General features: G+C 37.7%; 1 protein-coding gene across 2 annotated transcripts; it reads right to left on the bottom strand.

The window, feature by feature from the left end:
• Window positions 1-370: 370 nt before the first annotated feature.
• CXXC4 (CXXC finger protein 4) lies at window positions 371-23,170 on the bottom strand. 2 transcript variants are annotated; one of them, XM_032592927.1, is made up of 3 exons: window positions 22,960-23,170; window positions 19,135-20,474; window positions 371-954 (listed from the first exon to the last, which is right to left on the bottom strand). In XM_032592927.1, the coding sequence occupies exons 2-3, from the start codon at window positions 20,215-20,217 to the stop codon at window positions 910-912; spliced, it is 1,128 nt and encodes a 375-aa protein (XP_032448818.1). In that variant the 5' UTR covers window positions 20,218-20,474; window positions 22,960-23,170; the 3' UTR covers window positions 371-909. The 2 variants fall into 2 exon arrangements, with proteins under 2 accessions (XP_032448818.1, XP_032448819.1); XM_032592928.1 differs by lacking the exon at window positions 22,960-23,170 and having other exon boundaries at window positions 19,135-20,532.
• Window positions 23,171-23,972: the final 802 nt, after the last annotated feature.

The raw sequence follows: 23,972 nt of genomic DNA, 5'->3' as shown, positions 1-23,972 counted from the left end.
CCTAGAAAACACTGATTTAAAAAAAAAAAAGTTATACAACTGATGCTGCATGTTCCAACTACTGTGAGTACTCCGCCTTACAGTGCAACCCAAGACAAGTCAACTACACTAAGTATTTGGGAGGTATACCCTTCTGTACAGCTCGTTTGTAAGCAATGCAAGTGCATAACCACTACTCTAATATAGTGCTCAAAAGATTAATTGAAACTTTCATAACATCTTCCCCCTCTTATAACAATACAACTGAAGGTAATTGCTGGATGCATCATCATCTTTTAGTCTTGTAAAACTTGGCATCAAGTCTCTACGGAAAGATGCATGGCAAAACATGCCACTGCTGTTGCTGCTTCTAGAAACAACTGGCAAAAAATAGTTAAAGCTAAAATTTATTGCTCCAGATTTAACTCGCAGAACCATACTGTTGTGTACAAACTGTTAATCTCCATAGATGCTCAGACATGATTGTCTCCTTGTGTCTAAACACACAAAATACAAGCTGCTATCTGTACAGTTTACAGTACTGAAACACATATATTTGAAAATGAAGTATAGATATGTACTTTGCAAAGATACATGATTTTACAGCAGGGGTTTACCCAAACTTATTTTTTTACAGCCACTTCCAAAATAGACAACAACTTCACTAGTATAGCTAAATTACATCAAAGAAAGAATCAGTGTATTGAAAGTAAATAGACTGGCCAATTCCCCAAACTCCCAGATTATTTTTATATGTCTTTTTTTTCTTTTCCTTTGTTTTGTTTTGTTTTGTTTTGAAGAAACCCCTATACATAAAATGAAAATAATATCTGGATATTTTCTTCAGTGGTGGACTAAGCAGTTTCTTAAAACAAGACATTAGTTTGCCCTTCACTTCCAAATGCCTTGAAAATAAGATATACTACTGCTTTAAAAGAACCATCGGAATGCTTCAGCGCTGGGAACAGGTGTTCTCTATAAAAAAAGAGCAAGAAAACAAGTTAAGCTTTTTTTCTATGCCAATATAAAATTAGATTTTTCTCCTTTACACTTCAGCAATATTTTTAGTCAGCAATACACAACATAATGACTTGTATATTTCAACATTTAATAAAAAAGAAATGCTCAATCTTAGAACATTACAAAAATTAGAATGTTGAAATTAATGATAATTTACTGAATATAATGATTAAAACACATTAGTCTAAAAAATACCAGAAACACAGCCTAGAACATGGATAACCATCAGAATAAATGGGAAGGTTGAAGCTATTAATCAGTAGTAGGAAGTCCAGCCAGAAAGTCTGTATCTGCTGTGTACCTATGCACCTCTATGTAAGGTTGCTGCTTAGAGAATTCAGTGAAGTAGTTTCTTTATTCTGGGGAATTTCTTTTATAACAGGACAACAACAAATATTACATCGATGTTACTTCTATCATTTAACAACTATGTACCACTATTTTAAAGTCTGCATTTTCAACAAATTAAGGTCATATGTATGAAACAAACTTACACTAGCCAATGATACTCAATGGAGCATAACTTTTATACCATAAAAATACTATCGTTTTTCAAAGGAGTAATAAGTTAGCAACAAAAGTATGAGCAATTCTTTTAACAAAAATGTTAAAGTCACTGTGGGACTTTTTTTTTGTCAGAAAAACGGTATAGGATTGAATTTTCTTCTATATATTAACATTACAGTAATTCATTATACTATACTCTTCTTTAAAAAACAGAATCACATGAGAACATATTGAAAGTACATAAGAAACAATAAGCTAAGAGTAAATTTTCCTATAGGGGCTAATGAAAGAGAGCTGGTACTATTCCTCAGACCAGTCCAACAAGCCTGTGTAGAATATAAGATGACTGCTAGGATAATTAAGTATATAAATTGACATGTTGAATGCTACCAAATTATTGAGTAGGTACAGAACGCAAACACACACACACACACACACACACACACACACACACACGCACTTCTTGTAAACACATCTTAAGACAGTGCTAATAGCACTTGAACTTTATATTTCAGAATATATATGAAAAATTCTACTGTAAGTACTCCTTAATAATTGAAACTAGCTTTGATTTACTGTCTCACATTTGACTTATTTGGTTGACACAGTCCTATTGTGTTAATGTCATCTAAAAATAAGAGTGTATTAATTAAGATGTCCACTGAAATGTAAATGAAAAGAATAACCATTTTGGAAAGCAAAGCCACTGTTCACTATTTGTACTAGAAAGAGTTTTTAAAAACTTGTCCCTGCAGTCAACACAATAAATTTGAAGATGAAAATGTAAGAACAAACTAACGATTCTTTAGTTATTATTTTTATTTTTTAAATGTTTATTTATTTTGAAAGAGAAAGAGAGAGAGAGTGAGCAGGGGAGGAGCAGAGAGAGAGGGAGACAGAAAATCCCGTGCAGGCTACGCGTTGTCAACACAGAGTCCAAAGTGGGGCTCGATCTCACGAACCAAGAGATCATGCCCTAAGTCAAAATCAAGAGTTGGAGGCTTAACCAACTAAGCCATCCAGGTGCCCTGATTATTTTTTAAAATAAACTCTACTCTCAATGTGAGGCTCAGACTCACGACCCTGAGATTAAGAGTCCCATGCTCTACCAGACAGGTGCCCCAAACTGATTCTAATGCAAGTTTGTACCCATGTATATACAAAAGTATTTAACTTGTGAAGTATTGTTTAAAAATGCAAATAAGGAAGTCTATTATTCCCACATAACTAGTACTTATTAATATTTTAATCCTTACTCCTCATGGTGTAATGTTTTCTTCTCTCCAGCTTACTATGCATACCGGAACCTCCATCATTTGATTTGGTTGATAAGAAAAACTCCTTTCCTACTTCCCAAAATTAACTTTTGAATGATAAATATAATTATATATGCTCATTACATTTATTTAATCACTATTAAAAGAACGATATGAACTCATAAAAAACAACATATTCATTCTAATATTCATGCTTTACGCACACACACACACACACACACACAAGCAGTAAATGAAAACTTAGACGTTTATACCAGATGCTAAGCTTGCTGCCTGATGCCAACTAAGAATAAATTTTATATAAGTATGCATACTTATATAAATGTAGTCATTTTTAACAAGATAAGTTAGATCCAAACATATCCATGCAATTACAGATTCACATATGAAAAATAAACATGTGCATATATATTCATATATATTCACATTTACATGTATAGAATATGACATAGAGATGCCAATTTACTCTCAGATGCCAACTGGAAACAAGACTGTAAGTATATACTTAGATAATCTTGTATCTTGATAAACATATATGTTTATGAAGATAAACAGAAAAATGTATGGAGTACATTTTTTAAATGAGGTGAACTCCTTATGTCTTAGATTTTGAAATCTCTTTTCCAGCTCTTTGCTCTTCCTGTGCCCTTTTCCATTACTCAGTTTTATTTGCAATATTTAGAAAAAGCAAGCTTTATAAAATGCCACCTGAGATCAAAGGTCATTATTGTGAGGAGAAAGATAATCATTTCTCAATGCTTTTTACCACTAAAAATTAATTAGATAATGCAAATATGAGAAAAACAGAGAGCTGGTTTTCTTTACTAATGCATCTTGTCACAAAATAATAGCACTGGGATGTGTGTGTATTATTATGCATACATTGAGACCAGTACGTATCTCCACACCTAAGGTACAGACCATGCACCGCTGTAGGGTAAAGGTGAAGATTAGCAGGGAGGCATCTTTTAAAAACGATTTCTCCCTTATATGAAGATTTATGAGGTCATGAAGCCTAAAAATGATTTGTTGGGAAATCACCTAAAATGTGTGAGAAAACAGGAAAACCAATGGTGCGTTAATTAGAACAAATTATCAAGGCATTCACCAGAAGCTTGAAGTGAGGTTCCTCTAAATGTTATTTCAGGATTAAAAAAGTAATAAAACTCCTTAGTGTCCCCCATAGGTCACACGAAGCAGAAAATGCATGCCCAATCTCCTGCCTGATTTGTATTGGTTCAGTGGAAATTTACTTTATATCTGGACTGAGTTCTTTTCTGCCAAGATGGGTAAGGCAACACTGTTTGTTTTCATACATAAAATATTGTTTAAATTATATATTTTTGATTAAGTCTGTACTCATTTGGGGACATGTCTTCTCTAATCCTGTCAATGAATGAGGTCATCTTTGTAAGAGAACTTTTATTTCAAATGTTGTGTGGATTCAACACACCAATGAGGGACTAAGCACCCTGCCTAGCTACCTTCGGGGTTATATAAATTCAAGAGTCCCAGCTGGGGAATCACACTCTTGATGAGATTACAGTGACTTTCTGGATCTCAGTGATGCTTGCAGGAAATCATTATCCTGAGTGACAGGAAAGCCAGATTCCCCAGGAAGAGAAGGGGGTGGAGAGGTAAAGAATAGAATTGAGTTGATCAGCATTGTTTAAGACAGCCTTCGCTGCTCCTGCAGGTGCAAACACTGACAAAAAACAGCCTGCTCCCAGGAGGACTGTGGAGAAACCTGCAGCCCTCAGTTCTCCTTCCGGTATTGCTGTAAAGCATGGTGTTCCAGAGAATTCATCCCTATGAAAGCCAGAGCCACATACCGAAGAACTTAAACTAATGAGCTTAAAGGGCTGGCTTCTGTTTCCCTCCTAAATAACTTTAAAAAGCAATGATACTTTCTTGAATAAAAGAATGATATAACCCAAACCCAAGTACAGTTTACACTGACATTAAAAAATGAATACAAAAAATTATCAATCTGTTTCCGGCAATGGTATTATTTAAGTTCTGTTAAATCAGCAATGAAGACATAAATTAAACAACCTAAAATACACAAAACTACCAAAAGCTGCCACCTTAGAATTTGAGTATTTTTTTCTTTTTTTGTGCCTGTTGAGCAGTCACGTGAACTGTGACATCTTCAGGTTGAGCCTGCATCTACACACTTTTGTTTAAAATATGGCAAGTCCAGAGGTGGCTGGGTGGCTCAGTCGGTTGAGCATCTGACTTGATTTCAGCTCAGGTTATGATCCAACGGCTGTGATTCCAGGGTCATGGGATTGAGCCCCACTGCGGGCCCCCCTCTGAGCACACAGCCTGCTTAAGATTCCCTCTCTCCCTCTCTCTTTCTCTCTCTGCCCCTCTCCATTTGCTCTCCCTCTCTCTCTCTCTAAAATAAAAGTTTAAAATGAAAAAAAATAAAATATGGCAAGTCTAAAAAAATTCACCTCCTGAAAGCTGAAAATGGGATATCTATACCTTTTTTACAATATATAAAGTACAGCACTAAACAATACTCATCATTTTAATAAAGCTAGACATGAACTTTCAAAGGGCAAATTAAAGGCAACTTGATGTTGAAATTTACTTCAGAATGCATAAGACTATAAATTGAGATAATAATTATGACATTTGAAAATTCTGTAACTAAAGTTAAATATATCTTTCTAATATTTATTCATATACTTTTGAATCCAAAAATCTCAGTGATTCACCTGGGTCTTCGGAATTCTGTGAAACAACAGGATGGTTCTAATACAATGATTTCCAACCTGGAGTGTTTTGGGGGACTGTTATTCTTCTACTAATCAGAAAATTATTTCTAGTTTTCCCATTTATTATTAATTAAAGAAACGGAAATCATCCGATCATTTTTCGATTCTCATATAATGATGTGAAGTATACTTTTTCCAACCAAAAGCAAAGCAATTTAGAACTGCAGTTAGCCAATACAGCCTCTTTTAAACTCTGCTGAAATAGTTTTCCTGTGAGGAATCCCCTATGTTTCTTAGACTCCAAGCATCTAAGACCTTGAAACTGGGAACACCTCACAGCATTTGGCTCACCTTGTCACATAAGAACTTGACACCTTAATGAATCACTGAAATTTTGCAATAGAAAGTATGCAAGTATGACAAAAGATAATAGTAGGTACCAATGTTTGCCTTTAGATATTTGATTACATTTTGTTTCGGCTTCATATGAAACTTCAAAACTTTAGAGTATTTTGCGTTAAGAAAAGGAAAAGGATTCCTGATGGTGAAGAAAACTACATTTTTTTTTCTGATTTGGTTCACAAAGAATGCTAAAACATCAAGTTATATAGGTTCTCAATTTCTTTTACTGACAAAATTTCAAAACCTACTTGGAGAAGAAAAAATTTTATTCTATATACAATATTGTGGATGGGAATACACACAGTACATCGATAAAATTAATAATTATGATCTAAAATGATACCTAGAAAATGTTAGAGACATACCAAAAATTTTTTAGCAGAAATATTTTTCTATATCCTATTTATAATTAATATATTGTAGAAATCATAGACCAGTAACCCACTAACTTTGCTAGAACTTTTAGCAAGCACAAGTATAGCATAGGTCAGTAAATCTGAGAGAACAATTATTTTGTGATATATGATAATCTCACAGTCTAACAACTTACTGTTATTACAGTCATAAACAACTTTATTTGTTAACAATACCTCAATTAAAATATATAAATTAATATAAGTATAGCTTCTACTTTTTAGATTACACCTTTCTTTTTCTGTTCTATTGTAATATATATGCCTTATATACTATGTGATATATATCATATGTGTGATATGATATATGTACGATATCTATTTGTGATATATGCATTATATATATATATATCACATATGTGATATGCATCAGACTAACTTTCCTCATAATTCAGATTCATTTATCATATAACTGTATAATATATATATTATACTCACATTTTTGTATACTCACATTTTGTTTTGGCCATTATCCAGATGTCAACTAAAAATACTTATCAGTATTACCACTAACTGGAATATTAGGCCCCTTTCTAAATGAAAGAAAGAACCAAATGAGTAACTGGATATGTTTTATGACCCACTTTTTTGGAGGCCTTAAATATGATTATAAGGAGAACTCAACTTTTTTGGTTTTCAAATTGACGTTTATGGCCAGGATTTCTCTGATTAATGGTGGAGAACTCGCAATGGTTTTTTCATTAGTATCCATTCTCTGCGGGCCATTGCTCCTACCACTCCTCCTGCTTTGCCAATATTGACAGTTCTTCCTCTTCCGCCTCCTCCTACACGAACACCACCACCCTCACCATCACCACTGTGATGGTTTTAGACTATGACAGCATGACGTCTTACCAGACAAACCTAGCTAACCTTTGTAGATGGAAAGCTGAGTTGTTATAGTATGTAATACAGATGCTAAAGTCACATCAATGTGGTGGTAGAGCCCGTTAGGAAAATAACTGCCTAAAGGAGAATGTGTGTCTAAAGAATAGGAGTGGGTTGGTAGGAAGGAAAGTAACAGCTGAACGCCATGACTTGGACATGGGTCCCAAAGTGACAAAAAAGGCGCCCACTTTTGGTCCTAGTATTTAATGCAACTACTGTATTTAAGCAAGTCTCTTGATAATGCTATGTAGGATTATATTTCAACTGATTTTGGTAAAAACACTTCAAGTCACATCTTTCTAATAAATAAGTAAGTTTATTGTGTTATAAATGAGTTGTTTAGTGATGAAAATGTTCTTGGACATATAAAAATAAACTGTAATGGGATGGTACGCAGAAAGAAGAAAAAATTTCAACAGTCCACAAATTAAAAAGGTGTTTCTGAAAAACAATTATATACAGTATTTTTAACCCTATGTTAAAAGTTCTTAGAGGGAGTGTAAAAGGAAATTAAATGTAAAACAGATTAAAAATCAAAAATTAGATTAATAACATCAATACTATAAAAATGATTAGAATTAATTCTACTTATATGTTCCATATGCTTAGATTTCACTTATGAATATATATACAAATACATGTGGTTATATGATAAATGAATCTTAATCTATCTACCTACCTACCTACCTATCTATCTGACAGAGACAAAAGTTAGATAATTCTATGTCCCCTCAGAGTCACTCTACTAATCCTGTTTCATGCAATGATACCTTTAGGTAAGATCATTGCTGATCAGCTATTGAAAAATGACCATCATTCTTTTCTTGATCAAGTTGTTGGATCATTTTGAAGATGCTGATTGATTTTAAAGTAGACAGTGAACTGTGGAAATATTCTTGTAAAATGGGAGGAAATAGGAAGCCACATTAAAAAATATGAAGAGGTGACTTTTTAAAACTATCAAAGCTATGATTTGGATAGTCTCTAACATGTATTCAAATGAAACACAATAGTTACACCAAACCTCTATAATTACAGTGCTTATCTTTGAATTATTATACATCTGAGAATTTCAGAAATATTTTTTTCTGTATTATATAAAAAGTGAAAATAACTTTAATACAATTTTTTCTCACTAGGCTAAGTTCCTTAGCATCTTGGATGTGGTCACTGGACTGCATCTGGTTTGGAATCCTCTATGACAAAATTCCAACCACTTCTATAGACCCAGCCCAAAAACAGAGAATGTTTTAGGTCCATGAATTACTTAGAGGAATTTAGAGTCAGTTCCAAATGTTTTGGTCATAAAGATGTTATCATCAAAATAATGTACTTGGTTAAAACCTTATTTCTGAGAATAACATGCAGTTTTTGGTCTCTCTCCTTTTTTCTTTTTAAATAACAAAATTAAATGCCATATAGTCAGTAACTATTATAATTTAACTTTATCAAGTTATTACATGTTTATCTAGCTCTTTAGAAATATATTTTGGTTAATGTCCCTCATTAAGAGGATATATACTCTTAAGTATTCTACACTACCATAATATCAGCAAATCTTGTGCTAGAGCAAGTCCTCAAATGTTTAGATTGAAATTTCTCCTCAGAGAGTTTCCATATATTACTTCTTTTTCTATGAATATCTTTTGCCCCATCTTTGTGCAAACATAGCCACCTTCACAAAGCTAACTAACCAGCAGAGTATATTAATAAGCCTAACTTTTTTTTTCAAGCATAGAATTTATAAGATGTAGTGATTAATATTCTTTCTGCCACTTTTCTGGAGTCTTTTTTGCATGTACATTCTGTATTTTCCAGGAAGTTCTCTGTATAGCCACAAAAAACTACAGTTATTTTTGAAAAATGAGTTGTTTATAGATAGAGGATGGCCTCTGTCTCCCGGAACACTATTTTTCATTTTGAGCATTAGTTTTCTCACCTTGGCTTTGCTACATTTCTAACTGTAGACCTGAGTTAATTAATCTTAAAGAGAAATTAAAAGGAACAAAAAAAACACAACACTAAACAAAACCTAGTTTCTGTGAAACTATTTTTTTCATTATGGTAAATGAAAAGAAACAATGCTGAGGGGTTCTAGAGGGTCTAAGCTCAGACTTACGGCATCTTTCCAGAAATTTTGAGACATTAACTATTTCTACCAATCTCTTCTTTAAACCAGACTCAAGAAGATGACCTTGAGCATGACAATCCTTTCTACCAATATGCTTCTTTCTGATTTCCCTTTAATCTGTAACACTACACTCTCCCTGCCCTTCCTCCCTCCCTCCCTCCTTTTCTTCCTTTACTTCTTTTTTATTCAGGTCAAACAAGAGTTTCCAGTACTCTGTAAAATACACTTGAAATAACAAGTCATACTGTAGATTCTCAGTATGTTCAAATGTTCAAGGCAAGTATTCTTTTTGTTTTCTTATTCCTTGACAAATTCTAGAACACTAAAGAAAACTTAATACTTCATCACATAATCACGTGAGGTAACCAAGCAGAGATCATAAACAGCAATTTGTATTTCTTATTTAAATCTGGGGAAGAACTAAGCCAAGGATGAATCAAGGAATCCCAAGGCTTATACATAGGTACGAGATTGCTTCCAGAGCGATTATATCATTTTAATTCAATTATATCATTTTAAATGTGTCCATTTCTTGGATTGAGAGTTGAGAATGAAGTAGGAAATTAAGTATCTTAGATGGAGGGCTGACTAAGATGTAGAGTTAGGGATTTCGATGGGTATTGTAAAAGGTAGAAATAAAGAAAATTCAAGGTCCTTAAGCAACTGTGTGTGTGTGTGTGTGTGTGTGTGTGTGTGTGTGTGTGTATGGACATATATGTATGTATACATCCACAGCACTTACCACAAACCTTAGAAAATAAGAGTTCCTACCTGAAGATTTGTTAAATTGAATTGAATTTATCAGGGGTTTTCTATGTGCTCAGTAACATACCATGTATTCAGGATTATACAGCATAGGTACAGACCTGCCTAGGAGAAGTAAAGACACACTATTTAAGAAGGACATTTAAATTTTACTCTTTATCTTGTTAACATTGTTCCATTTACAAATATAATTTCTTTCCTCACTACAGACTTGTTCAATAGTGTTGTTGCTGCCACTAAACTAGTGTTTTTCAAATTTTTTTGACTGAAACCAACACTTAGAGATACATTTTACATAGCAGCCTAGTACATGCATACACATACATTTATGTATACATACAAACTGAAACAGAAGTTTAACAATATGTACTCTTACTATATGTGCTGCACTCATATATTTTATGTTCCACTCTGTTCTGTTCTACTTTCTAAAAATCCTTGTGGTAAGCCAACACATGGACCACTAATGTTCTGTCACCTGCAGTTTGAAAAACACAGCTCTACGCCACACAAATAACATATTCATGTGAAGAGAATCACATGAGGAAAATCCAAAAACCACTCCACTTCATAAAGAATTTAATTCTCTACAGCAGACTTACACAAAAGATCTATATTTCTTTGGGGACGGAAAAGGCCAGTGTTCTCTATTTTGTTTTTCATGGATGAAAATTAGAGCACACGAAATATTTAATGCTTACTAGAAGATTCCACATCTTTTCAATTTTCATCCATCTATATACAACTGAGAATTTTAGCTCTTTCCCTTATTCTTGACTCCACCAAAACCATCACTGGTCTCATCTTACCTACACACAAGAACATTTCCCATAGACAAATCTTTCACCAGCACAGTTATTTTTCTACCACCAATTCACCAACACTCGCAATCATCCTTTCTGCACAATTAAATGAATTAAATGTACATAGTCTATCTTTCTTTTAAAATGTATTCCACTTTTTTTCACTCTGTAAGGTTTTGAAGAAAATATACCTTCTCTGGAATTTGCCAGAATTGCTGAAATATACAGAAATGCCATAAGTCTTGGTGATGTATAAACATATACCCTTTTCCCCTCTCATCCTCTTAGATCATTATCCTTTTGATTCTATCAGTCATCCAGGTGCGTGTGTGTGTATGTGTGTGTGTGTGCGTGTGTGTTTAATTTCTGACCAGGAAACTGCATTTTCAGCAGAGTTTTCACCAATTTGACACTTCTTCACGTTCTCAAGAATGTCCTCTAAAGTATGAATTTAGATGCAGAGGAGATCCAAATGGGACACCATTTTCCACCCATCTTGGAAGCATTCTCTTTTAGCTACACTTTGGAATTATTCTACCAAATGTTTCAAAGACATAAGTAAAAATAATAACATCAGCTATAACACAATCTGTTTTCCTTGTCTCTGATTCAGCTGCCACTCCACTGAACTTGAACTTTAGCTCTGACTCCCAAACCAAATGTATTGAGTGAAGTCATAAAAATATTATATTCCCTCATTTATAGCTTCCATTCTTTGCAAAACTTCTGTAACTGCTGAAGCAAAGCAGACATCCATATCCTGCCTTGACAAAGTTCCTTCTAGATACTGCATTGCATCCTGACTTGGATATTCCTTTCTACTTGGTTTTTAGTGCTTTCTGGGTTAGTATCTCACCTGTCTTAGGGTTTATCACTATTTTCCCCCAGAAAACCATCAGCCTTCTCTATTACCGCTCACTAACTTTCTTTACCTCACAAATATTCTCTCCTTATTAAGAAGAAAAAGGAAAGTTCTTCATAGTTACTTTACTTTTTGTCTCAGAATGTATATCTGTTTTACGCTCCCCCCCACACACCTATCTTTCAAAACAAAAGTAAGTAAAATTTTCCAATATTTATTAAATATGTTCTCCAACTAGAATTCACAAGCATTTAACCATTTCTTTTCACAACGATTTTCTTAAACGAATTCACATTTAGAATAACTCCCCATGTCTGCCAAATAAAGAAAAGAGTAACCAAACGAAGGTACTGAGTTAAAGGGAAACACACATACACTCTCCCCCACCCTCCGCCCCCATTAAAAGTTAGAGAAATTAATGGCAATGGTGTGCCTTTGGTGAGGAAGCAGGAAGCACACTAATGTGTTTAATTTGGCTCATCACATTGACTGACTTGACTGGGTGAGTTGCGCAGTTTTCCTGGGCATTTGACAATACAAGAACAAGGAAAACTTGTTTATCAGGTTTATCTCTTTCCAAGTGAAATCAAGCCAGTTATTTGGAGAACTGGATGATTAAAGCAAAAATCCAGAAAACACAAGCTACAACAGAGTTTATCTGAGCTTTAATTTCTGAAAACCATAGTAGCCTGCCTGTGTACTGAATTATCTGTAAACATAATTGTCTTATTCTCTACTTTTCATTGACGACTTTAAAATAGGAATGAGAAATTGCATAGCATCTTTCAGTATGCAGAGTATACAAACCTACATATAATATCCAAAAGTTGTAAGTTAGTGGGTATTATTATCCCCATTCTATAGATGAGGAAATAGAGTTCAGATAAGTTATGCTGATGTACCTGACATTTCAACTGTAAGTTACCCAATACTATGGGCTCTTCCCATAACACATCATCTAAATGTGGCCACATGACCCGAATATAATTTTCAATTATAAAAGAAATGAAAAGCCAAGAAACTAGTAGTATACTTTCCTAATATAATCTATATTTGGTTTTATATCAAAGAAATACATCTTGAATATTACTTCCTTAAAAAAGTAATTTTTGCTTTGCCATTTGCTTTAGAGTAAGTAATGTAATGTGAAATAAATGCATTAAATATTAAGAAAAGGAAAAACAGGACAAATTTAACAGGCTCGCTCTCATACCTGGCTTCAGATTCTTAGGCTGTTAAAACAAATTAAGGGAAAGCTCCGAAGTTTCACAGAGGAAAAAAAAAAAATTCTCATAATGTTTTAGAGTAGAAGTTAACAAGCCTGCTGGGATCCTTTTAGCCCCTGCAGAGCTAAGTCTTCAACATTATTAAATGGCTGTCGCATCTGAAGTATGGTGCAACATAACTCAATAAACAACAGAAAACATATGATGCTGAATGGAGGGAGGCTTGTCGATTAACGTGCAGAATAATTCAATTTTAGGACAGGTGTTTGTATGTGATGGAACGAGATACGACTGAAAGATAGACCACCGTTGTGCCGCTCCCCCAAATATTTTGAAACTCATAAGGACAAGAGCATAATGCCAGATGAAAAACTATGTCAAGAATGAACAGAAGCACCACAAAGCAAGTGAAGGAATAAAATTACACATACGCAAAATCTTCAAAATTTACACTGATTACAATAAAAAGTATTCTTGAAAACAAATGTTTGTAAAAGATGGTATTTTCTCAAGTGTTCCACGTTTCCAATCAAGATCATCTACATTCTAATCAGTGACTGAAAATCCCACATAAAAATGGAAGAGTTTACCATTATTTTGGGTGCATTTTTGCCTTTTAATGACTAATCTAAAAATAAAGGAAAACTAAAAGAGATGTGAGTCCTTTATCCAATGTAGATATATACTTGGGCCATTCACTAAATCTTGAATTTAACCTACTAATTTGATTAGATATTTTTACATAATGAATGTATTAGTTTAATGTTTTGCATAATGTAAGAAAACATGTAAAAAATGGAAGCATATACACTCTTGTGAAATTTATTGGACAGTAGGACATTTTGTTATGCTTTCTCAAAGCAAGATTAAAAGGTGAATTGTTTTCGGGTAAAAACGAACTATGCATTCAGACAATCTAACCAACTGAGTCTGAACAGTTTGAACAGTTCTAAGTACCAACTATTTCAAAAGAGTTTTTAAAAACACATTTCGACCTACGCAAGTAGTTTATATTACTTGTGAATCCAGAAGGAATATCCTACAGGGTTTCCAGGGTCACTCCCATATAGATCATCAGTCTCCAACCTGGCAAACTAGAGCAAATATGGATGAAATGCCCACCTGTTTGCACTCCTTTCCATTTTTAGTGGACAGACGATTTTTTTTTAATTTACTCTGTTAATATCATTCTGTAAGTCTGACTATACAAAACTCCTAACTGTTCACCCAGGAAAACAGCTGACTAAGGCTAACCAAAATATACAGCACTGTTTCTGTAATCAGCTCATCAAAAAGTTTAGGAATCAAGTAACTTTTGTTTATTTTCCTAATCAATAGATACACTCTTCATTCTTATTTAAAATGTCCAATATTTTTATCTGGTTAGTCTAAAATTTGTTGTCGTTTTTACTGATTTGTTCTGATTGGCTTTCTGGTTGCTTATTGGTTTGTATTTTGTTTGAGGACAGTTGAATTTCACCCGAACATTCCTACAGGACACCTTAAATATGAGTTTTAATTATTTTTATTTTACTATTCCTAATTGCCATGCCAAAGATTGCTTAGAAGTTTCATGATATTTGGATGGGTGGGGGTATTATTTTCATTTAGGAATTATTGAAAATGTATGGTCCTTTTAAAAACAACTTTGGACCACCTTGCACTAAATCTAGTGATAGAAGGAAAATCACACTGGACTTGTATTACAGTATGATGCCTTGACCACAAATCTAGTTGACTTTAGTCAAAGTTAAACTTTTCTGAACTTTTTTCTTATCACTTATGAAATTCAGGATTGTTTTCCTACATTATTTCTATATTACCCACCTGTTAATATCCTATCATTTTGTTTAAGTTGATTGAAAACTTTCCTCTTTCCCTTGATAGTTATATATTCGCATTTTGAGAGTAAAACAAAAATTTACGCTTTTATAAACTGGCATGTTTTTGATTTTTGAAACTGAAAATTGAGAACTCATTTTTAAATTATGATATAAAATGACAAACTGGTGGATGTTTCACTTTAAGATAGGAAACATCCATATTTACCTATAAATTTTTTATGTAAAAGTCACCAAACTTCAAAAACTTATTAACATGGTCAATTATTTAACTAGACAGATGCTGAGTGTGAAGGACACCCTATTTTATACATGGTCTACAAATGAATTTCTTTGGGAAACAGGAACCATCTCCCTTGCAGACAATGCTTTGTCCAGAATTCTACAATTGTCATTTGGGTGGCTGGGGCTCTCAGAACTTAATAGCATATATAAAGAAACGTGTCCCTCCTCCCCTAAAACACTCCTCAAAAAAATCAAGTTATCAAGTTTGGGGCAATATTTGGATGTTTTCCACCAAACTCCTGAGAAGCACAACCAAAATTGTTGGCCTGTATATTCAGCAGATAAATTTTTTAATGAGAGAAAAGAGAAGAAAGTGATTGAAATCGTTCTTTTTCTTGAGTTTCTAGTTTCTCAGTCTCTTCCCTCTAAGGTACCCTTTTCAAGTCCCTTCTCCAGCTTGTGATGCCAGTGTGTAACTTAGAGCTGAGAGCCAAGGGTGGGGGCAGGGAAATCTCCTGAGGTGCTGCTTACTAATGTAATTCCATAAATCAGCTAATGGGAGAGAAACCAGATCTGTGTGGTCTCTAATGCTGTCCCACAGAGATCAATCATGTCACCTGAACAATGTTCAGGGACTAAGAGGCTGGGGTTGCCCAAGGGATGATTCTATCCCTTGAGTCATATGAGGCTGAGATATTTTAAAAAGTTAGATCTTCATATCAGAAATGTAACTACTGTGAATCTGAAAACTGAAGGATTGATTACCTTTCCATGAGACAAAGTGCTATTATGTAACTTATTATCATAATGCATAATCACGTTTATTAAAATCTCTCAATTTAATATTGATCATTTAGGATGCAAGTTTTTAAGGTAAGTTTTGTTGCAAAAAGGGCATATAGTATTTGCAATAACTGCTTTGAATAATTAGTGACAAGTTTTTAATACAGTAATTGACTAAATGAACAGTGTTCTATGCAAATACACAGTATCACAGAAAGACTAAATTTGTTTTATGTGCATTGTTATCTTATGGAATATTATCAAGAGGGTGATTTTATAAACATATTTCCAAGGCATTAAGATGCTCTTAACATGAGATGAAGCAGGAAAATGTGAAAATAAGTTAGGTTGTTCTAAAAGGAATGCCAGAGAGGAGGCTTTAAAAAATGTGGGCAAGAATCCCAAAACATCCATGTGAATCTGTCTTAATTTCAGTTTACTCACCCTGAAAATCTGATTAAGCCTCCAGTCTTTGGGAGGAGAATAAGTCAATGGAAAGAAGGACTCATGAGGTTTGAAATGATAAATAAGAATAAAACTAATGATTATGATGCAATTATTAATTGGTGTCCATAATTTAAAGCCAACAAATACTAGCTACTGAACTTAAACCTGAAGTCCACAGGTAATACCCATAATGAAACCCCGAATCATTACCCTCAGCCAGGGAGTCTATCCAATCTCTAAAACATCTCCACAGATGATGATAACTTACAGGAACCAAATTAGAGAGGGAAGCAGGTCAGCAGGGAACTTTTCACCCACCAGCAAACACTGCTCCAGCTTTGGTTCAGTCATGTAAACCCTGTCACTCTGACATGCATCCAGCTGGTTTCCTACAACCATAACTGTGTGGTTACACATGTGCTTAAGGCTGCCATTGCCTTTTTAAAATAAGCTAGATAGAGTCTTAGCCAATTAAAAAACAAAACAAAACCCCTCCCCCAAACTTTTTCTTTCTGCCAAATAGCATTCCACTAACAATCTTAGCCTTGAACCATGACCTTCTTGTAGGAAGGAGTATGTAGTTAGGAAAACATCTTCAGAGAGCTCTATGAAGACTGAAATTTGTTTCCCTTCTCACCCACACCCCATTTTCTGAAGATCAACAGAACTTTTGTGCACGTGGATTTAAAAGAAAAGGTAGTACTATGGGATCATCTGTGATCAAACTGTCTAAGGAATTTAAACATCACAACAAGTCTGTGGGAAAACTACCCAAATGAGAAAAAAATGGACATTTATGAAATTTGTCTAGACTGATAAATCAGCATAGAAACTTATGCAGAAAACCTATTGATAGCCACATTAAGCTCCTTCAGAGTGGTTATTTACTAAGTAAATCAGAATTATTCAGTGGCCCTACCCACTGCATACTCTAAATTGGGATGCAGGCTGGGCCATGGGTCTAGCTGAAGGTGTAGCCTACTTGCAACATGAAATCTATTATGCTACATACTATATAGTTAAAGAGGAAAAATAAAGCCATCTAGTCCTTATCAACTGGGCATTAACAGGAAATTTTATCATGAACTGAATTTTAATTCCCATAGGCCTTAGAGACCTAGAGGTAAGTTGCAATAAATTATTCCAGAAAAACACAATTCAAAAACTAAAAACTAGTTTTTGCCACCTAAGAAAATACATAGACCTGCATTTTGATAATTGCTATTATCTTTGTTTAAGCAGCGTTGCCAAAGGAAATGTAGTAAACCACTCTGAAGTAAAGTCAAACTCTTGACAAAGAGATGGATTCTCTTATAAGGAGGAGTAAGTGCAATGTTTTGATGGACCTGATCACAATCAATAATGACAGCAATACAACACTGTGGTTTTTTTTGGAATCCCAAAGTGCCATTTGCTTTGTATATTAATAAAACTTAAAAAAAAAATCTGTATCTTATTTGTGTTCAAACCTGCAACAGAATTCTTTAACTTTCCTCTTTTAACCTTTTAAAGAGGTTCTCCTTCATGGAGAAAACTCCTTGAAGCAGTGCTCACAATTTTTAAAAAGAATGTGCAAGTGCCCTCTGATAATAAGTTGTGAGAGCCAGTCTCACTCTATAATCTGACCCATAGAACATTCCCAAATGCTAAATCCACTATCTACATTCTCAAGTATATATGAACATCCTGCCATCTACTCTGCAAATTTTATCAAGGGACTAAATACGATTACTTTTCCATATTTCTTTGTTAAACATTCCACTAAAACCATTTACCTATGATTGTACATTTTTTCCCTTTTTGTTTTGATCAAGTTACCATATGAAATTTCCACGAGACACATCACTCCTTGTATTTAACATAATTAAAAGCCTAATTTAACAATTACTTTAGTGGTAATCAGTACATGCCTGTTGTAAGGTCATATAGGAAAAAGAAACTATTATTGACCATCTTGGGTATCAGTCGAAACTGTGCTTGGTGTATAGAACAATTTTGTGACCACAAAAATGGTTACTTTGTCAGATGCAGAGCCCAAAGGAAATATACTTTGGTAACCAAATTTTTTTGGAATCATTTGTTTCTGAAACTACGTGAAACAATTCTTAAATAGAATTACCATCACCTGCCCGAACTGAACTAATTTCGTCCCTTTATTCTTAGACACATCCTTCTTAAAAATTGCAGGTGGTGTTCAGCTTTCCATATTATTTCTGCTTTCTCAAAAAAAAAAACACCAGATATGCAGAAAATGGAAAATAGAAACGTTTTTTATCACGGTAGAGAGAAAAAAAAAACTATTCTAGAAGGGGGTAGAACACCCTTTTGAAAGCACGTATTTCAGCTTCAATGATCACTCCGATTGTGTTTTAATGGAACTATAGGCTTTTGTGCCACAAACTGTGCCCTCACTGTTATAACTGGGCCACTAAGAAGTCTCCCTTAGCCTATAAAAGTATATAAAACGCGAAGTGTCCAATCCTTTGGGCAGAGATGCTTTTAAAACTAATACTAAGAGGGAGGGGGCATTTTTGACCATACTGAATGTGAAACTTCTGATTTTTTTAAACCAATTACATTAGTTTACCACCACAGATAAAAAGGAGGGGCGCACCCCCCCCCCCCATCTGGAGGCCAGTTCCACGCGAAGTGCAGCTGGGGAGGGTGGTGGAGAGGCCGTGCCCTCGCAACCACCTGCGACTGTATCTTACAACCTGAAGGAAGCTTCAGGAAAGGGGTACTGCATCTTCAAGCCAGACAAGAAGCCCTGAAGGGGAGAAGAGAGGGGAGTGAGGAGGGAAGGGGGGAGACTGGGAAACAAGAAATCATCTCCTCTGACCTCTAGTGAAGTGCCAGGTTTTTTCTTTAGCTCTTCACATTTTCTAAATTTGCAGATCTGGTGTCCCGTTTTGCGGTTCCTGCAACTGCTGCAGACGCCACAGTTGATGAGCCTCTTGCAGGGCACGCAGACCCCACACCTTTTCCTCTTCTTCTTGGCCGGGTTGGCTCCGCTAGCTCCCCCTGAGGACGACGAGGAGGAGGAGGAATGATTCTGCGGGCAGTCTGCCAGATTGGCAATTTGAAACGCACTGTCTGTGACGGCTGCTGAGGCTGCTGCGGGGGAGTGAAGGGCTGTCATGACGATGACCCCTGGAGGTAATGAGATGCCCCCTAAAGCCGGGATAGCGGAAAAAGTCCCCACGCGCTCGGGGAGATTCATTATCTCTGCTTCAGCAGCGCCGCATTTGAGCTTGTTCATGCATTCCCCCGCCAAAGGTCTGCAGTGTTCAGGGGATAAGGTGGAGAGGAAATTAGTATTTGCCATTTGCAACGACGGCTCTGGCGGGCAGCCAGCTTTCCCCAGCCTCTGGGAGTCGTTTCGGTGGTGCATGCTGGTCCTGCTGCCGCCGCCGCCGCCGCCGCCACCGCCGCCGCCACCGCCGCCGCCGCCACCGCCGGCGGGGAGGATTGCCGAGGAGGAGGCGGAGGAGGAGGCGGCGGCGGAGGAGGATTTCCTGCCGCCCCCGCCGCCCCCGCCACCGCCCCCGCCGCCGCCCCCGCCGCCGCCGCCGCCGCCCCCGCCGCCGCCCCCGCCCCCGCCGCTGCCCCAGAGCATGGCGGTGGCGGCGGCGGCGGTGGCCGCGTTGTCGCAGTTCCAGGGGGACATGCCGATGCGCGCGGCGGCCGCGGCGGCGGCGGCGCTGCTGGGGAAGATGGGGGTGGTGATGCGCGCGATCTTGGCCGCCTGCGGGAAGGCGCCCCCGTTGGTCTTGTAGAAGGAGGTGGCAAAGGAGCGGTAGCGCTCCATCTCCGAGTTGTAATCCACAAGGCTGTTCAGGGCCCCCTCGGGCAGGTGGCTTTCCTTGGGCAAGCCCGGGGCCTCCGGGCTCGGCCCGGGCTCCACGCAGACATTGGTGTTCATGGTGCAGGGGGGGAAGAAGGGGTGCAGGGTGGAAGTGGGGACCGCCTGGTCCGACACCTGGGTGGGAAAGGGGGGGAGGTGGGGGGGAGGGAAGGGGGTGATGGTGGTGTCGGGGTGGGGGCCGAGGCGGGAGGGGAAAGTGGGTCCGGATGGGGAGAGCAAGGTGAGGACTGCTTTATTCCTCTCTGGGGCGCATTTCCACAGACGGTGAATTCCCAGGCAGCGTCTTCCTTAGCATTATCCTCCAACTGTTACAACTAAAATAAAGAAAGTCATTCCAACGAGCTGCACGAGGAAAAAGATTAAAAATAAATAAACAGCCTCCCTCACCACCCCACCGCAGACACTGAGAGCTCCCGCATTCTTCGTCAGGTCGTTTGCATGACAATCATCAAGACGTGACCCCCCGTTTCCCGCCCACCCCCCCACACACGCTCCCAACCCACTCCCTCCCACCCCACAGCACACCGCAGCTCCTCCCCCCTATTCTCATAACCCTCCAGAGAAAATGTATTAATAGCCAGGATACCCAGGGAAAGAGGAAAGACGGGGGTGACAAATGCCGAGGGAAAAGGGCAATTGGAGTGCTAAAGACATGCAAATCAGGGGTGGGAGGGCGATACTACCTATAAGCAGAGGGCATTTAAACATTATGAAATGTGTGAACAAGTGCTGCCTGGGCATGCAAATGCTGTAAAGTAGAAAACAGCAATGGCCCTATGAGGAAAATGAACAGGAAATTAGCAAATGAAGTACTGAGAAAGTCTACAATACATCCGAGTATAAACTGTAAGCAAACACAATACAACTGAGAGCTGAGAGACTGCCCACATACAATCCGAACTAAAGAGGCAGGGAAAAAAGAACTACCAGCTGCCACAGTGTCCTTCTGTGTCTGCGGTCATTAGTTTGAATCCCAGCACAGCTGGCTCTGTTAGGGTCTTAATTCAATGGACCAAGGACAGGTCTCAATTGTACAAGCCATTTGGTGGTGGGGCTTGGTGGGGGTAAGAGGGTGGTGTTCTACTTGTTTAAAAGAAAGAAAGAACGAAAGAAAGAAAAGAAAGATGGACTAGATACAAATTTTTAAAAATAATACAAACAATGTCACAGGTTTTAAACCAAGTGCCTGCAGCCTCTGTAAGAATATTCCCAATAATTCCAAATGGAGACTCCTGTCTCTTCCCAAGAGGAAAGCATGGGACTTTTTTTTTTTTTTTTTTTAAGAATCTCTCATACTCACTGCTTTTTACATTGAGTAAAAGATGGGGGGGTGGAGGAAGGGAGATCTCTTAAGGTGTTGTTTACCTGAAGAAATAACCTTTAAAAAGATTTTTTTTTCTTTTGCTCTTTTTCAAAGGAAAGTTTAATGTTAACTGGGTATTTGCATTCATCTCTTTGCTTATAGGCCATTATTATGCTTTAGGAAGAGATATTTTAGTTGTTTATCACAGAGGAAGAGGTACATCTCAGCCCTTTAAGAAGTAATGCAAAGACATAAAGTGTATATTAACCTAAAAAACCCAGTTTCTTTGTTTCCAGATTTTGGGGGGGGGGAGCAGAATATCTTTTGGTGACATCTTCTGAAGCCCACATATTGGCCTGGAATGTGGAGTTCAGGGAATTCTAAATGGGGGCCCAGTAGTCTCAAATATTCAGTTCAAAATGGATATCAATTATAGTAATTATGGTTATAATTAGATTAATGAACCATTTATGCCCAAACTCCAAGTGCAAAAACTTCAAGACCTGCTGATGAGGTGCCCTAAAAAGAGGGGTTTACGTAAACAAATCCCTATTAGGCAAAGTAAATCAAGATAAGGAACCTCACCCCAGGCTGGATTAGAAGCTAGCAGGCATCTTTCAATCACAGCAAAAGCCCCTAATCACTCAGGAACCACCTCTGTGGTTTCGCATTAGGGAAAACTGCTCCCTTCAGAGGTCTGATGGCAATACAAAGGGTGCCCCCCAAATGCTCCTGGCTAAATATTCTTGATGCTTGGAAGGGGGTAGGGGAAGACACAGCAAGATGATGCATATAGCTTCAGTTTCTGCGAATCACATTGTAACTGCAAGACCATAATAACTGCTACTCAGTAAAAAACTAGTTATGCCAACCATGCATTAGCTATCACATTGAGTGGAGGGAAAAAATTCAGTATTTTAGTCTTTTGACCTTGTTCCAAATAAAGAAATAATTTAATGTCCCTTTTCCAGAGTATTAGAGGGCTGTTTCCAAACACAAGCTTTCCTTGCTTTTCCTATTGCCATCACCTCCCCCTCCCTCCCTCAAGGTTTAATGCCACCAGAAACTGTAGAAAATGATTGTGCCCAGTATCCAGGTCATTATTGTTTAATCAATGCATCTCTGGAGCATGAAAAAGGTACCTAAGCCACAGCTATTGTTTGGATTTTCTTTAAAAAACAAAATAAAACACACACAAATAACTATAGTCCTATTCCAAAGCTAAATTAGACAACCGTACTTCATGATCCTGTTTTGCCTTTAAACAATGTGACTGTCCATGCCTAATATTGTATGTCTGGTCTACCAGAGACATAGAGATCAAAGGTCATATTTAACATTCAGGAGGAGGGGCGGGTGCAGATTAATTAATAAATTAATACAGCGACGCCTTTTATTGCTGGACTCCAGCATTAATAATCTACTTTTACAATCCCAACGGACAGCAAACATTTAAGAGAAAAAAAGCCAGAGAAAGAGAAAGAACAATCACTTACCAGTCTCTTTTTATTTGGGGAGCCTTAGAATTTGCAGACGCTGCTAGTCTGCCTTTAATTAGTTGCACATCACCCCCTAACACAAAGAAACACAAATCCAGATGTGTCTTGGCAGCTCCCAATTACAACTTTAATACTTGTAAACAAACTGTTGGGGGGGGGGGGATAAATAAATATGCGGATCAAAAAAAAATACCTGTAAATGGCTTTTTTTTTTCTTGTTGCAGAGAGAAGGAGGAGGAGATGGTGTTAGTGGTGGGGGTGGAAGGAGGAGGAGGTGGGGGGAGAGGAAAGAGCCGAGTGTGAGTGTATGTGTGAGAGCGCGGGGCTGTTCTCGGTGGTCTCTCCTCTCCCAGCGCGTTGCTCTCCGTCCGTCTCCAGTCGCTGTGTGCGAGGGAGGGAGGGAGCCGGGGAGCCTCTCTCTCTCCCCTCTCTCTCTCTCTCCCTCTCTCTCACCCTCCCCCCTTCCCTCTCTGTTTGTGTGTGTGCGTGTGTGTGGTTGCTGGGGGAGGGGAGCGCGAGAGAAAGGCGAGGGAGGAGGTGTGGAGGCTGGGGGCGGGGGCGGGGGCGGGGGGGTGATTGGCGCCGAGGTGAGGAGGACGCAGGGACGTGGACACCTACTGATGATTGGCTGCAAATTACACGGGGAACAAGAGGCGCACGCGGGCCGGCGCTCCCCTTCACAAATCCTCTCCTCGGCGGAGGAGCCACGTTTCCCTGCTCGCCTGCCGTTCGCCCTCCCTCCCGGCGCCCGGCTCTCCGGCTCAGACGCCCAGCACCGAGGGCCGTTGATTATTTTCTTTTGCTCTCGGAGATAATTGCTTGGAAGGGATGGAAAGAGGGCGTTTCCGCCGCTCTCTCTCGGCGTGTGCGTGTGTGTGTGGGGGGGGGGGTGGGGGGAGCGTGTGCGGGTGTGTGTGTGTAAATAAACTTGTCTGGGTTTTCTGGATGGGTTGAGGAGAGGAGTACACGAAACAGAAAAGGTCGCGTTTGTTTGAAGAATGCTCTTAGTT

The sequence above is a fragment of the Lynx canadensis genome, chromosome B1 (assembly GCF_007474595.2).
Source record: "Lynx canadensis isolate LIC74 chromosome B1, mLynCan4.pri.v2, whole genome shotgun sequence".
NCBI classification, from domain to species: domain Eukaryota; kingdom Metazoa; phylum Chordata; class Mammalia; order Carnivora; family Felidae; genus Lynx; species Lynx canadensis.
Note: the sequence above shows the minus strand (reverse complement) of the source record. Positions and strands in the feature narration are given on the sequence as shown.

Bases quoted from the DNA above. Each gene is read 5' to 3' on its own strand.
- CXXC4 (XM_032592927.1), bottom strand. From the start codon at position 20,217: ATGAACACCAATGTCTGCGTGGAGCCCGGGCCGAGCCCGGAGGCCCCG. The intron at 955-19,134 runs GTCAGAGGAGAT...CTTTTTTTATAG, and splicing joins AACCTGGCACTTCACTAGAG to AGAACACCTGTTCCCAGCGC.